General features: G+C 40.9%; 1 protein-coding gene across 4 annotated transcripts in view; it reads left to right on the forward strand.

The window, feature by feature from the left end:
- The window catches only part of SIN3A (SIN3 transcription regulator family member A), a 74,574-nt gene that overhangs the window by 24,694 nt on the left and 34,586 nt on the right, over positions 1-15,294 (forward strand). For all 4 annotated transcript variants that reach the window (XM_045449028.1, XM_045449029.1, XM_045449027.1 and 1 more), the window contains 9 exons: positions 42-218; positions 5,431-5,537; positions 6,242-6,524; positions 7,581-7,832; positions 8,756-8,908; positions 9,050-9,208; positions 10,957-11,046; positions 14,151-14,269; positions 14,825-15,035. In XM_045449028.1, the coding sequence (XP_045304984.1) occupies positions 42-218; positions 5,431-5,537; positions 6,242-6,524; positions 7,581-7,832; positions 8,756-8,908; positions 9,050-9,208; positions 10,957-11,046; positions 14,151-14,269; positions 14,825-15,035 (1,551 nt within the window). The remainder of the gene's footprint in view (positions 1-41; positions 219-5,430; positions 5,538-6,241; positions 6,525-7,580; positions 7,833-8,755; positions 8,909-9,049; positions 9,209-10,956; positions 11,047-14,150; positions 14,270-14,824; positions 15,036-15,294) is intronic.

Consider the following 15,294-nt stretch of genomic DNA (forward strand, 5'->3'; position numbering starts at 1 on the left):
AGAAGCCTTGAAGTTTCTTGTCTGCATTTTGTCCACCCCAGGTTTCAGCAGTGCCACAGAGCTCTGGCAGTCACGGGCCCGCCATCGCAGCGGTTCACAGCAGCCATCATCACCCAACAGCTGTGCAGCCCCACGGAGGCCAGGTGGTCCAGAGTCATGCTCATCCAGCCCCACCAGTTGCACCAGTGCAGGGACAGCAGCAGTTTCAGAGGCTTAAGGTGATATTCAGCTCCTCTTCTTCCATTAAAAAGTTTTCTCTCTCAGCAGGAAGCATTGGCTTCAGCCTATTAGTAGTGACATTATAACTTTTAACATGCTAGATGAGGGATTGAATTACAAGAAGTTTTACTTTGTTTCTGTTTTGAGACCTACTTAGATTTCCCATCTTAGGATCAGTGCCTGATCCAGAGAATATATTCAAGAAATGTTTTTGGAATGTATGAATGCGTAGTACTCAGACGTGTCCAGGATTGAGGGACTGTTTTCATACGAAATAAACAAAGTCCATTTTTTAGATACCTCCTTTTGAACTCTTAGTTCTTAGCATGGCATAAGGTTTTATTGAGCATACACATGGTTGGCTGCCGTACTGTACAATAACTGGGTCCAGTATTATCTTAGGATTTAATCTTTTTATCCCTGTTTATAAATAGCTGAATGGGCTGTCATCTTCAAGTCCATCGTTAGTAAAACACATGCTCCTTTTTTGGGAACCTTTATAAAGATTGGGGAAGACTAGAATTGTGAATGAAGTGTCAGTGTTTTCATCTGTTCTGCTGAGTATGTGCTGTAGGTTTTCAGTGCTTTTGAAATTCATGAGGCATCTGTGGAGAAGTGAAGCTTGTGTTCCCAGCTAACCCTCTCTCTGTGCTTCCTTGAGTGTTACTTTTCAAAGTATGTGATTGTTGCAGCAAATGTTCCAGATTTCAATTTTTCTAATTTTACATTTACATAAATTTAAAATCAAGTGCAGGAAATACAGAATTGAAGAACTATAAAGAGATAAGACGTTGGGTCTTTATGTGGTCATATTAGCATAATTAAATAGCTTCCAGGTAGGAATGAACACTATGCCCTTGAAGAACACATCCATGTGTAGCAAACATTTCAGCCTTCTGTTTTCCTTGGTACTTTATCTAGTTCTCCCCGATTCCTGCCCTCATTTGTTTGGGTCCTCAGGAACTTGTTTAATATTGGCCTAAGGAAATTAAATGCTGCATAAATATAAAGCATACCAAAGTTAAACTATATAGAGGGATTTTGTAAAATTTACTTTGTCTGTATTAGCTTAAGTAATGAAGAGTTGACCATACTTAAGCATAGTCTTTAAAGAGAGTACAAATTATTTGGGCCTGAAACTTCACTCTCGTCTCTGTCTTTGGGAAAATTTGTGTAATATATTGATGGTTGACTGCTTGTAGAGTGATGGCTGTGTACCAAACTGTATTATTGCTGTGAATTTCGCACTTCACAAAGTCCTGAAAATATTTTTTAAAGTTGTATTGGTATGATTTAATTCCATATTAATACTGTGTTCAGCAGTTAATATCCTAATGTTGCAAAAGAGCTTCCAAACGTTCTATTAAACTAACAAAAATATATATTTGTATATCCTTTTTCAGCCAATCCTGTCAAAGCACAACACTGATTTTACTCACCTCCCTCACTTGGGTATAAGTATATAGATTGTGCTTTGTCTGTTTTACAGAAACTGTCAAGAAAGCAAGAAAGGGCTTTGGAGTTGGGGTTATAGATAGAGTGAGTCATGGGCAGACAAGAAGCAGGACTTTGCGCTCTTTCTCTTCTTGCTCTTGGGTATAATTCCTGTGCGCAATAACTTGTTGAATTTCCCTTCTGACGAGGAGAGGTAAAATGCCTTCTGTGCCTCCATGTAGCTTCATTCAGTATTCCCACATTGCCTGCCATTTTTGGATAAGTCTTAAAATGCTTTACAAGCATTCGAATCAACTTCAATAAACCGTTTATATTCTATAATAAGGAAGTGTTCAGTGAAAATACTTAGGTTATTTCAAGCATCAGCATTGTCTATACTTTCTTGTCTGTCTTTGGCAGGTTGATGACAAGGAGGATTTGAATAATTTGAGGCATATTTGGTGTGATTTAACTACTTGTTGAATGTTAGCAGCATAGATATTTGGCACATCTCTAGCAAGTTCTCTTTACAATTGTTTGTGTTTGTCTTCCCCAAGATTGTGAACTTCCAGAGGGTAGGGACCTCAATGATAAATGCCTGTGGAAGTGAGCCAAGAAAATGCATCCACAGCCTGGAAGCCTCCCTAAGTGCTTTCCTAAATCTGTAGCTTCTGAAGGGCTACCTCCGGGTTGTTTTCTTCTAAGTTGTGGTTCCCAGAGCCGCATGTTATAAAGAGTTGATCCATACTTCTAGGCAATGAGACAATTTCCTCACTATTCTTACATGCAAATAGTTCATTTATAATGTGATTGTCATGCTGGATGTTTTTTTGTTTTTTAATGTTCATTTATTTATTTTGAGAGAGCACGTGCGAGCCAGGGAAGGGGAAGAGAGAGGGAGAGAGTCTCAAGCAGGCTCTGCACTGTCAGCAAAGAGCTTAGCGTGCAGGATTCGATCTCGTGAACCGTGAGATCGTTACCTGAGCCGAAATCAAGAGTTGGACGTTTAACCGACTGAGCCACCCAGGTGCCCCATCCTGCTGGATGTTTTTAAGCATAGAATTATAACATTTAAACAGTAAATTAGTTCACACCAGTTCGCTGTGACCAGACATACACACATCACATATAATTTCTTTCATTCAGGCTTTTGCAGTTTTTCTCTCTCTATAGTAATTATTATTATGCCATAGCGTGCTTGTTTATTTTTTTATTCAAAATTTTGTGTTTATTTTTATTTTTTGAGAGAGAGTGTGAGCAGGAGAGGGGCAGAGGGAGAGAGAGTATCTTTTTTTTTTTTTTTTTTTTTAATTTTTTTAAACATTTATTTATTGGGGTGCCTGGGTGGCTCAGTCGGTTAGGCAGCCGACTTCGGCTCAGGTCATGATCTCGCGGTCCGTGAGTTCGAGTCCCGCGTCGGGCTCTGTGCTGACAGCTCGGAGCCTGGAGCCTGTTTCAGATTCTGTGTCTCCCTCTCTCTGACCCTCCCCCATTCATGCTCTGTCTCTGTCTCAAAAATAAGTAAACGTTAAAAAAAAAAACAACAACATTTATTTATTATTGAGAGACAGAGAGAGACAGAGCATGAGCATGGGAGGGGCAGAGAGAGGAGGAGACACGGAATCCGAAGCAGGCTCCAGTCTCTGAGCTGTCAGCACAGACCCCGACGTGGGGCTCGAACTCACAAACCGTGAGATCATGACCTGAGCTGAAGTCGGATGCTTGACCAACCGAGCCACTGAGGCACCCGGGAGAGAGAGAATCTTAAGCAGGCTCCACGCTGTCAGTGCAGAGCCCAACGCAGGGCTCAAACTCACTACCGTGAGATCATGACCTGACTCTAAATCAAGAGTGGGACGCTTAATGGACTGAGACACCCAGGTGCCCGGTCATGCTATTTTTGATAATTTCTCCTTTGTCATGTCGTTGTGAATGCTATTTGTACATATCTTCCAAAGTCTTTGTTTCTTTTCTTTTTTTAAATGTTTTTATTCATTTTTAAAGGAGAGAGAGACAGAGACAGAGCATGAGCGGGGGAGGAGCAGAGAGGGAGACACAGAATCAAAAGCAGGCTCCAGGCTCTAAGCTGTCAGCACAGAGCCTGACATGGGGCTCGAACCCACAAACTCTGAGATCATGAACTAAGCTGAAGCCGGGCGCTCAGTTTACTGAGCCACCCATAGTCTTTGTTTCTTTTGCAAACTTAATGAGTTTTATGTTGATCAGTTTGGTCCTTAAGGTAACATTTCAATATGGAACGTTCTGAATATGAATTAAATAGTCCATTGAATTTCAACAAAAATTGTTGTGTTATTTCTAAGGTACAGAAAAACCAACCATAAAATGAGTGGGCATTGACAAAGTATACAAATTGTGCTCCAGCAACACTGAAATACTCTGATTAACCATGGCATAATGGTACCCATAATGGAGCTTCCCATAATGGAAGCTTGGGCAACTCTTGAAATACCATTTAGTGGCTTATTTGAACATAAATGTTCTATTTTACAATATATCACAAGAGTAGGACTTATCAAATCATGTTTATTTCTGAAACTTCCCCAAACTCGATATTTTGTACAATTTAAATAATCCTCAGAGTATATAGGAAACACCTAGTAAGTAGTTTCCTTGGATGTCTCCTGAGTAACTAAAAATTAAGTTGTCCTAAATCAGACTCCTAACTAGAAAGACCTTCAGTCTTTTTTCCTCTTTGTGAATGGCCAAATAATTTATAATTTAGTGAATATTCCCTCTCCCTTATCTCCCATATCCAGTCAGTCCCCAAACCCTGTCACTTCTACCTCCTAAAAAGCTTTTGAGTTTGTCCTGTTCTCTCTATTCCTTTGGTTGGTACTATAATTCAAGCCACTGTCATTCACACAATTGGTTGTCCCGCCTCCTTTCAATATATCCTTCCTTTACACCAATTCACTGTCAACTCTGTAGCCAAATTGAGTACACTAACATGCAGATGTTAAAATCTAAACTGCTTTTCAATAAGATTTACAAGGCCTTTTGGGATCTAGGTCCTGCTTCCTCTCTTGTCTCCTCTTTTTCACCTCTTGCTGCCACCATTGCTCCTCTTCAGCCCAGATCCTTCAGCCAAACTAAAGTGTTTTCAGTTTTCCCAGTGTACCAGATGATGTCCTGTCTGGGATATTGCTCATGCTGCTTCCTCTGACTCTCTTTGTAGATCTTCACTGTCTTCACTTTTGCTGGCTTGTACTCATTCTTAGGACTCAGTTTAGGCATCACTTCTTGGGGCCGCCTTCCCTTCTGTCCCCGTGGGTTTTTCTTAGTGCAGAGGTGCCCTCCTCATGTGCTCTCTGGGCATTCGGTGACCACCTACCTACCCCAGTGTATTAGGATTCCCAACTAGATGAGAATGAACTTCTATAGAGCAGAGACTTGTGGCCTATTTGTCATTGACTCATTAGTATCTCATGTTGGGCCTGGCGTGGTATGTTTTTAGCTTAGTAGATATTTGTGAAATGAATAAACGAATGAATAAGTGAATAATATTAACGTGACGATTTTTCACTAATCACCCTCCCCAGAATTATTTAACACAAGGCTACAGACTTTATGAGTTGATTTTTATTTTAGGCTCAGGTTTTATTATTGGCGTCCATGCTAACTTTTAATATTTTCATGTACATTTACTAGATATTTTTCTTTCATTTACTGCGTTAATTTTATTTAGGCATAAATCATTTGTTTTTTTTGAAAATTCTTGGCTTATTTTCATAACCTTGAGATTTATCCCTGCCTCAGGTGGAGGATGCGCTGTCCTATCTTGACCAGGTGAAGCTGCAGTTTGGTAGTCAGCCTCAGGTCTACAATGATTTCCTTGACATCATGAAGGAATTTAAATCTCAGAGGTAAAAGATATATGTGGTTGTATTCAAGCTTTGCACTTGAAATGTTAATTTTGGAGGGAGGATATGGCTTATTCTCATATGCTGAAAGATAAAGGATGCCTCCTTTGGGGGGGGGGTTAATTTTTAGTGTCATGCTTTTATTTATGGATTGCTTTATTGATGAAAACAATGGGCTCCAGACCTTTGTAGCCTCCATATTGGTAAATTTTTCATAACTAAAATTTTTCTCAGTCTAGGGAAGTAGACTGGTAATGATTAGGCTACCAGCTCTTTGAGTCATTTTAGGATACACTAATATTCTGGCATGGTTCACTGTTAGAGTAACCCATGAAAAATGTAGACACATAATGATTGATACTGGTGTGTCAGAGGGTGGATCTTGTATGGGAATAGCAGCTTTAGATAGGACCATTATCATGAATGTATATTCTGTTCAAAATTGTGACCAAGTCTCATTGAATATGAGGCTAAAATGGCTTTGGAATTTGAGAGTTCTTTGTGTTTTGTTGATTTTGTAATACACAGGTTGATTTTTACCTGTCTTACTGTTCAGAAAACCTAGTGGAATGTGAATTTTTTTCTTACTATGGTGTTGGTCAAGCTTGCCACTTTAATTTTTGTGGGTTTTTTTTTTTCCATGTGTGTATATGTGTTTTGTTGTTGTTTTTTTTTGTTTTGTTTTGTTTTGTTTTGTTTTTAATCAGCATTGACACTCCAGGAGTGATTAGTCGTGTGTCCCAGCTGTTCAAAGGCCACCCCGACCTGATTATGGGCTTCAATACCTTCTTGCCCCCTGGCTACAAGATTGAGGTGCAAACCAATGACATGGTGAACGTGACAACTCCTGGCCAGGTTCATCAGATCCCTACCCATGGCATCCAGCCCCAGCCTCAGCCACCACCCCAACATCCTTCCCAGCCTTCAGCCCAGTCAGCCCCAGCTCCTGCCCAGCCAGCTCCTCAGCCCCCACCTGCCAAAGTCAGCAAGGTGAGCACTTGGGAACTTTACCTCATGTAAAATACATCCCTAGAAAGCACCCTCCTTGGACATTTCCCCTTTATTTAAGTCTCAGAGACATCAGTTGCAGTGATTTTATTAGAGAAGATGCTATAGTCACATCCCAAGAAGATGGTTCACATTTACCTTCCACATACTTCGATATCTGTTTAAATCAACACATTAGCAACCTACAAGGATTCTTTTTGTCCCTACCTCCTGCATAGTGAACCCATGAGCATCCCAACAGATAGCAACTTTATTTGTACGGTAGTACTTTGACAGCACAGGCAGAAATGGTCATCCTGTGATCAGATTATGCTACTGCCCTTATGGGCCTCATTTTTATAAAAGTCACTCCATTTATCAAATTAGGTCATATCAGGCTAAGCAGAAGATCCTATTGATGGAGGTGATGATGGCGGGGGTATGTTCTTGGTCTGCATCTGTATTGTCTGATATAGTAGTCACTAGCCACATGTGACTGTTTAAATTTAAACTAATTAAAATATAAAATAAATTCAGTTTCTCAGTTGTACCAGCTACATTTTAAGTACTCAGTAGCCTCATGTGGCTTGGTGGCTATTGTACAGGACAGTGCAAATAAAGAACACTTCCATCATCTCAGTTCTACTGGACAGAGGTGGTTTAGAAGGTTTTTATGTGGAGCTTCTGCAACAATTGTCTTTTGACATTAAAGATTTATGGAGAGTGAGGTTGTTTTTTTTTTTTTTTTCTATTCTGTTTGCACCTGTTGAGTGAGCTTAAACACTGCATTAGAAAATATTCTCCCCTGTAATTGGAGATGTCGCCATTTTTAAGGTTGCATTTAGAAAATTTGAGACTGAAATATCTGTATTAAAATGTGTGAACTCTCTACTCTCCCCACCCCTGCCCAGTGTGATTTCAGTTGGGCTAAATGGCCTGGCCAGAGTAAATAAAGGACATATGTTGATTAGACACTTTGTTTCTCTTTAGTTTGACCTTTTCTTTCCTATGTCAGACCATCTGTGTTCCTGAGGAGAATAATGACTTTCTTCTTTTTAGCCTTCCCAACTACAAGCACATACTCCAGCCAGTCAGCAGACTCCCCCTCTCCCACCATATGCATCCCCGCGTTCTCCACCTGTCCAGCCTCATACACCAGTGACAATCTCATTGGGAACGGCCCCATCCTTGCAGAACAATCAGCCTGTGGAGTTTAATCACGCCATCAACTATGTTAATAAAATCAAGAACAGGTTCCAGGGCCAACCAGACATCTACAAAGCGTTCCTGGAGATTTTGCACACATATCAGGTATGAGTGTTGCCTTTTCAGCCTTTCTTAACCAGGTCACGTGCCAAGGGCATCTGGGCTGAGAAGAACTTGAATACCCATTATTATGTCCCCTAATTACTACTGGAAGTCAACAGGTTAGAAACTGATGTGTGTTTATAAAGCCAATTTGATGTGCCTGACTTTAATTGCCTTGTAACAGCAAGACAGGATTTTTAAGTTACTGCACTATGAAAGGGATGCTTATTATCTGGACAGTAAGAGGGTGGTTTACATAGTGTAGTTCATCTGCAGTAGGAGACATTTCTCTAAGGTTTTGTGTTTTATTGGTTGGTAGTGGTCCCCTGAGCATTCACATATACTGTCCTAGTTTTTTTGTTTTTTTAAGTTTATTTATGTATTTAAGTAATCTCTACACTCAGCATGGGGATCAAACTCATGACCCTGAGATCAAGAGTTGCATGCTCTTCTGATCTAGCCAGCCAGGTGCCCTGTCCTAGATTTTGTTTTTGTTTTTTTTTTAAGTTTTTTTTATTTGTTTTGAGATAGATGGAGGGGAAAGCGGCAGAGACAGGGAGAGAGAGAGAATCCCAAGCAGCCTCCCCACTGTCAGCACAGAGCTCCATGCAGGGCTCAAACCCATGAACCATGAGATTATGACCTGAGCTGAAATCAAGAGTCACACACTTAACTGACTGAGCTACCCAGGTGCCCCGCCCCCTGTTGTAGTTTTAAAAAATTGTCAGTCACCACCTTCTACTCATTTCTCAACTTAAAAGCTTGCAGTTGAAACAGTGCTAAGAACATAGACTTTTTTCTTAACTACAGCCCAAGTAGATAACATACAGAGCTCCTCTCAGACATCCCAGAAAGTGTGCAAAGGGGAGTCATTCGAAACAGTGGCCCTCTAATATGGTATCTTCCTATTTGCAATTTCCTGTCAGAAAGAGCAGCGAAATGCCAAGGAAGCTGGAGGAAACTACACTCCAGCATTGACCGAGCAGGAGGTGTATGCCCAGGTGGCTCGTCTTTTTAAAAATCAGGAAGATCTGTTGTCAGAGTTTGGACAGTTCCTACCAGATGCCAACAGCTCTGTGGTAAGTTTTATTTAGAAAGAACTGTACTATTTAGAATTATCATCTTAAATAAGTTAGGAAGCTGGAAATAGGAGGGGACTTCCTCTAAATGATATACTTGCTTTGGTAAGAGAATTAATCTCTTTCATCTGTCTTAATTAGCTTTTAAGCAAAACCACAGCTGAGAAGGTTGATTCTGTGAGAAATGACCATGGAGGCACTGTGAAGAAGCCCCAGCTGAACAACAAGCCACAGAGGCCCAACCAGAATGGCTGCCAGATCCGAAGGCACTCTGGAACGGGAGCCACCCCTCCGGTGAAGGTGAGAAAGGGTGGCACCTGTGCATTTTGACTTCTGGGAGAAGTTTTCATGGACAAGTATTCGAGGGTTGATCTTACCCTAAGTGTGTTGAAAGTTGGATCCTGGAAACTCAGTGAGTTGGTATATGTCACAGAAACTTGATGCAAAGCTTCTTATCTGGCTTTGCAAAAGAATGTTAGAGTATCACTAATTGCACAGATTACTTTTTGGGTTTTTAGTATTTTCTCTTTTCTTTGCTATTCGCTGTCATGTCTCTTTTTGTTTGCTGCCAGAAGTTTGAGACTTACACTGATTTTTCCCTTCTTCTGATTTGATCTTCAGCCTGCCTTGTGCTGAGAAGGATGGTTATTAAGCTTGATAATTGTTTCACAACTAAGTCAGTGATCTCTAAGTCCTCCTGTGAGTAAAGTGTGTATACATTGCGAGATCTCTTTGGTTGAGACACCCAGCCTGCCCAGGATTCTTTGTTGGGTTGCCAGATCTTATCTGTATCATCCTAATCTCTAAGGCAGGACCTTTGGGCTATAGCAGAGGGAGATCTTAAACTTCTGTTAGTGACCTGTCATACAATGCTTCTTGTTACAGTAAATGCTGATGGTCTGCCTGCAGAGAGCTAAGCCTGCTCCCTTCCTCTCGGATGTAGAGCAGCTGTCCTGGGGAGAGAGTTAGGTGTATGTACTGGATGTTGCTTCAGTGATTTCTAAAGCAGTATGTAATGTGGAAGAGATGGCCATGTCTGCAGGATCTAAAGAATAAAAAGCTAGTGTAATTTTTAACAGTAGAAAGTGACTGGTGAACAAGCAGATGCCTACAAGGACTAGCAACGTTAGGTGTTGCTCACACTTTAGAAGGACTGTTTTTTAGTGCTTGTAATGGCTTTTCCTTTTGAAGGCAAGTTGAATGTAGTAATAGTTTATATTCACTTGAGGAAAGAGTGTTGGTTATATGGGTAACCAGAATCAGGTTGGCAGTTAAGCCCCACTCTTGGTTTGGTCTCCTCCCACACTTGATTACCCTCAGGTGGAAACACTAGAAAGAGGGATTAGAATTCCCTACCTGTTTTCTCCTTAGGCATTGTAAGCAGCTTTGGCTCCTGAGAGGGTGTACTCTGAGGTGATCAGGGTAAGTGCGCATACTTTCTCCCAAAGTTTGTACATTTCTTCACAGGTAGTTGAGAGATGGCTTTTGAAAAGTGAATTCTTGCTGACAGTTATGTCATGGCTTATTCATTCCCTTTGAAGAAGCAATGTTAAATTGGTCTGAGTGGATATTGCTGACAAGATAGTCATTCCTTCTCTTAGGGAAATAAACTGTGCTTTTTTTCAGGGATCTTTAAATTGAACTATAATTAAAGGTTAAAGATTGATTTCTATCTAGGTCTGGCATTGTGCTCTAACTCTTTGCCTCCACAGCTAGGGAGATGAGGTAGTGGCACTGGATTCCAAATAAAGTTACTTTTGGCTAATGGAAAAAGTAAGGATATTCTGTTATCACAGTAATGCTGAGACCATTTGTGGAGAGAATATCTGTGAATCTCTGGGGGGAAAAAAAAAACATGACAGGCAAACCGAGATAGAGAAGATGGGTGGAAATCTTTTGGGGGTATAAAGCGAGTGAGTGATTTGAATTCTCTCATTTGTTGCAAATTATTCATCAGCAGTGGTCAGTGATGGACCCATTGAACATAGATGAAAATCAGACTCTGAGAACTCTGAATCTTACGTGTTTGTATTTTTTCTTTTTTGCAGAAGAAACCTAAACTGCTCAGCCTAAAGGATTCTTCTATGGCAGATGCCAGTAAACATGGTGTAGGAACCGAGTCGTTATTTTTTGATAAGGTAATCGTTGAATTAGATTTAATATTGGTTATTAATGCCACAAGCAAATTACCCTGTCCTCAAGAGGATTTTGTTTTGAGTTGCATCGAGCTGATGAAGACTTTCTGCTTATTAACATAGTTTCTAAGTTGTAGGTCCTTTCAGACTACTGGAACCATTAGCACAGCTGAGAAATAGTAACATTGTCTGTGTTACTTTTGTGAAGTAGTTTACAGCACTTTCCATGGTGGAAGATGCTTTTGAAAAATACATGAGGTTACTCATGGGACGCCTGTGTGGCTGAGTTGGTTAAGTGTCCAACTTCAGCTCAGGTCATGGTCTCACAGTTCCTGAGTTCGATCCTCACATCAGGCTGTCTGCTGTCAGCACAGAGCCCGCTTCAGATTTTCTGCTCCTCCCCTGCTAGTGGGCGCGCTCGCTCTCTCTCAAAAATAAATAAGCATTAAAAAAAAGAGCGAGAGAGAAAGAAAGAAAAATGCATGATGTTACTCTTGGAAGATGTTTGGAGCTCCCTGTTGTAGACTTCCAGGTCTGTACCAGTTGTCAAGGACTTAAGATGACTTATAATCTTCTCATTGCTTGTGGTACTTACTTGCAGTATCGAATATAGGGTTTGTGGGAATTCTGATTTGTTGTCAAAGTTCCCCAGGTGATCCTGATAAGCTGCCAGGGTTGAGCTTACTGGTGTCAACCGTGTTGTGTGGTGTATTAGTTTGACTTCCTCCTGTGTCTGACTTCCTCCTTGGAGTCAACTTGATGATTAGCGGGCTGTTTTTATCAAGGTAATTGGCAACTGTCAGACTTCTCACTGGCAGGAGCCAGCCTGGATTGGTCTGGTACAGATTTACCCTGTCTTGCACCTTTGGGTTTTTGCAAAAGGGCAGGTGTTTTAGCATCCCCATGATTGGTGCCTCCTGATCTCTCTAGCCTGCTGTGCCTGTGTGAGCTGTCCTGTCTGACAGCCAAGTCCCTGGCTCTGACTTGAGCAATTTCTGAGGGCTGCCTGGGCACTTCGTACTTCTAAGGGAAATTTGGAAGTCCAGGTCACAACCATTACATGACAATGAAAGAGTAGAGGGTAGGGTGTGAATAAGTTAATTTTTTAATGAGTGATGTCAGTTTTTTGTTTTTTGTATTTTTAAAAAAAAAATTTGGAGCACTTATTTCTTAGAGATATATACTGATATACAGTTGACCCTTAAACACTGTGGATTGAAAATCTGAGTATAACTTGTGACTCCCCCAAAATTTCCTTTTGACCAGAAAAGCCTTACCAATAATGTAAACCATGGGTTAATACATATTTTTTTATGCTGTATGTATGATATGCTAATGTAGAGAAATTACTTAAAATCATAAGAAAGGGAATATACATTTACAGTACTGTATTATCAAAATCTGCATATAAATGGACCGGTGCAGTTCAAACCCATGTTGTTCAAGGGTCAGCTGTACAGATGAAGTGTCTGAAATTTGCTTTAATTTTTTTTTTTTTTTTTATGTTTGTTCATTTTTAAATTTTTTTTTTTTTCAACGTTTATTTATTTTTTTGGGGACAGAGAGAGACAGAGCATGAACGAGGGAGGGGCAGAGAGAGAGGGAGACACAGAATCGGAAACAGGCTCCAGGCTCTGAGCCATCAGCCCAGAGCCCGACGCGGGGCTCGAACTCACTGACCGCGAGATCGTGACCTGGCTGAAGTCGGACGCTTAACCGACTGCGCCACCCAGGCGCTCCTGTTTGTTCATTTTTGAGAGAGAAAGCGTGCACGCAAGCTGGGAAGGGGCAGAGAGAGAGAGAGAGGGAGACACAGAATCTGAATCGGGCTTCAGGCTCTGAGCTTTCAGCATAGAGCCTGGTGGGGCTCGAACTCATGAACTGTGAGATCATGACCTGAGCCGAAGTTGGATGCTTAACCGACTCAGCCACCCGGGCACCCCTAAAATTGCTTTAAAATTCAGTGGTGGGGAAAATGGTTATTGATGAAATAGAATTTACTTTATATTGATCATTGAGGCTAGGTAAGTACAGGGGGTTCATTAGACTATTCTGTCTACTTTTGTGCATGTTTAAAGGCTAATAAAAAGTTAAAAGTAAGTGAATCTGGTGTATAGTACAAGAAATACGGTTCTCTTTCATCTTTGGCTTTGAAAATGCATATGCCATATAATGTCTACTGACAAATCGTTATAAAAATATACAGGAGCCTGAAGAAGAGGTTGTTGCTAAACTACTTGGTTTGGTGAGGATCTGTTTGCAGTTCTCACTAAAGTACCACAGTGCTAAATATTCACTTTTGGAATTGAAACTCCAAATTGCTCATCTAGTCAGGCTGGTTTTACTGTGTGTATACCATTGAACGTTTTTAGGTTTTCGGATGTTGAAGTGTTCAGCATAGTAGGTGGAGGAAGGGAAAGGATCAGCTCAGAGGACAGACGTGTCTTATTTAGAAAATCATTATTTGAGATTACCAGAGTTTAAAAACAGTACTGACAAAGATTCTCGCCATAAACATCTGTTAGTAGCAGTGGCAAAAACTTGGGTAACTCTGATATAGTTGGAGAATCAAGCATATAAGTAGATAAATGTACTATATACTCTAGGATCTTGATTAAAAATTTTTTATTATAGAAAATTTTAAACGTGTGAAATTAAGGAGAGGAGTAAGATGTACCCATCATCCAGCTTCAGTAGTTTCCACCTCCTAGCCAGTGTACTTGTTTCATATGTACTCTAACCTACCCTGGGTTATTTGGAGACAAATCCCAGATATTATATTATTTCATACATAAATATTTTACCAAGTTTCCTTTTTTTAAAAATATTATTTATTTATTTTTTTTTGAGAGAGAAAGAGTGTGTGAGCAGGGGAAGGGAACAGAGAGAGGGAGAGAGAGAGAATCTCAAGCTGGCTCTGAGCTGTCAGCACAGAGCCTGACTCAGGGCTCGATCCCATGACCCTGGTATCATGACCTGAATCAAGATCAAGTGTCAGATGCTCAGCCGAGTCACCCAGACACCCCCAAATTTCCCCAATCTTCTAAAAGCAATCCAGGATCTCCTAATTCCCCATTTAACTGTTTCTCTTCTGGTGTCTCCATAAGGTCCGAAAGGCTCTGCGGAGTGCTGAGGCCTATGAAAATTTCCTGCGCTGTCTTGTTATCTTTAACCAGGAGGTGATCTCTCGGGCTGAGCTTGTCCAGTTAGTCTCCCCTTTCCTGGGGTAAGTGGAGAGAGGGGCTTAGCCCTGATGTGTGGTATGGAGGTGAGGGTATATGATAGGCAAAAATAATTTGATCACGATGGGTCTGTTGACTCATATAATGTCAGAGTCACAAGAATCCTCTGGGAGTTCTTCTAGTTTAACTCTAGAGATGGAAAAATAGGGCATCGGCTAAGACTAGGGGGTCTCTTGATCCCCTGACCAATGTTGGATGTTTGTAGAGACCAGTCTCTTCCAGGGTTCTAGAATCTTGACTGTATTTGACAACCTAAGAATTATCTGAACATTAAAGTGGTCTTCTTGATTAGAAGAACAGCTGGGTATTGCTTAATTTCAGTGCAGCTCCTCCATCAGCACCCTAACTAGTCTTGGAATACTCGATAAGAAAAGGGGAAGCCAGATGCTCAGAAGCAGTGCTTCTTAGGCAGGAAATAATAATTGTCATTGGAATTTGTCCCTAGTAGCAGAATTCTGACCCAACACCAAATAGCCATACCTCAGGGTAACTACATCATGCTTCTAATTGCTCACCAGTTTTTGGTTTTGATTCTTCAGGAAATTCCCTGAATTGTTTAATTGGTTTAAAAACTTTCTGGGCTATAAGGAGTCTGTACATCTGGAAACCTTTCCAAAGGAACGAGCCACAGAGGGCATTGCCATGGAGATAGATTATGCCTCTTGTAAACGGTTGGGCTCCAGCTATCGGGCCCTACCAAAGAGTTACCAGCAGCCCAAGTGTACAGGACGGACTCCTCTCTGTAAAGAGGTAAGGCTTTCTCTGGAAAGGATCAGTCCTGACGACTCCGCTTCCTCCAGAGGGAGTGGTACCAGGGATCAAGAATTTATGTAAATGAGGAAATCAAGATCCTTCTCTTTTTTCAGAAGAAATTGTTTTATACTTATATCCATATTTTCCATCTTTTGCAAACTTACTAGAGGTGAAAGTTGGCAATGTTAATGGTTTCTTCCATCCCCTAGAGTTGTGTCTTTTTGTTGAGAATGCTTAATCACCAGAAAGCTTTTAG

The sequence above is a fragment of the Leopardus geoffroyi genome, chromosome B3, assembly GCF_018350155.1.
Source record: "Leopardus geoffroyi isolate Oge1 chromosome B3, O.geoffroyi_Oge1_pat1.0, whole genome shotgun sequence".
In the NCBI taxonomy this organism is placed as follows: domain Eukaryota; kingdom Metazoa; phylum Chordata; class Mammalia; order Carnivora; family Felidae; genus Leopardus; species Leopardus geoffroyi.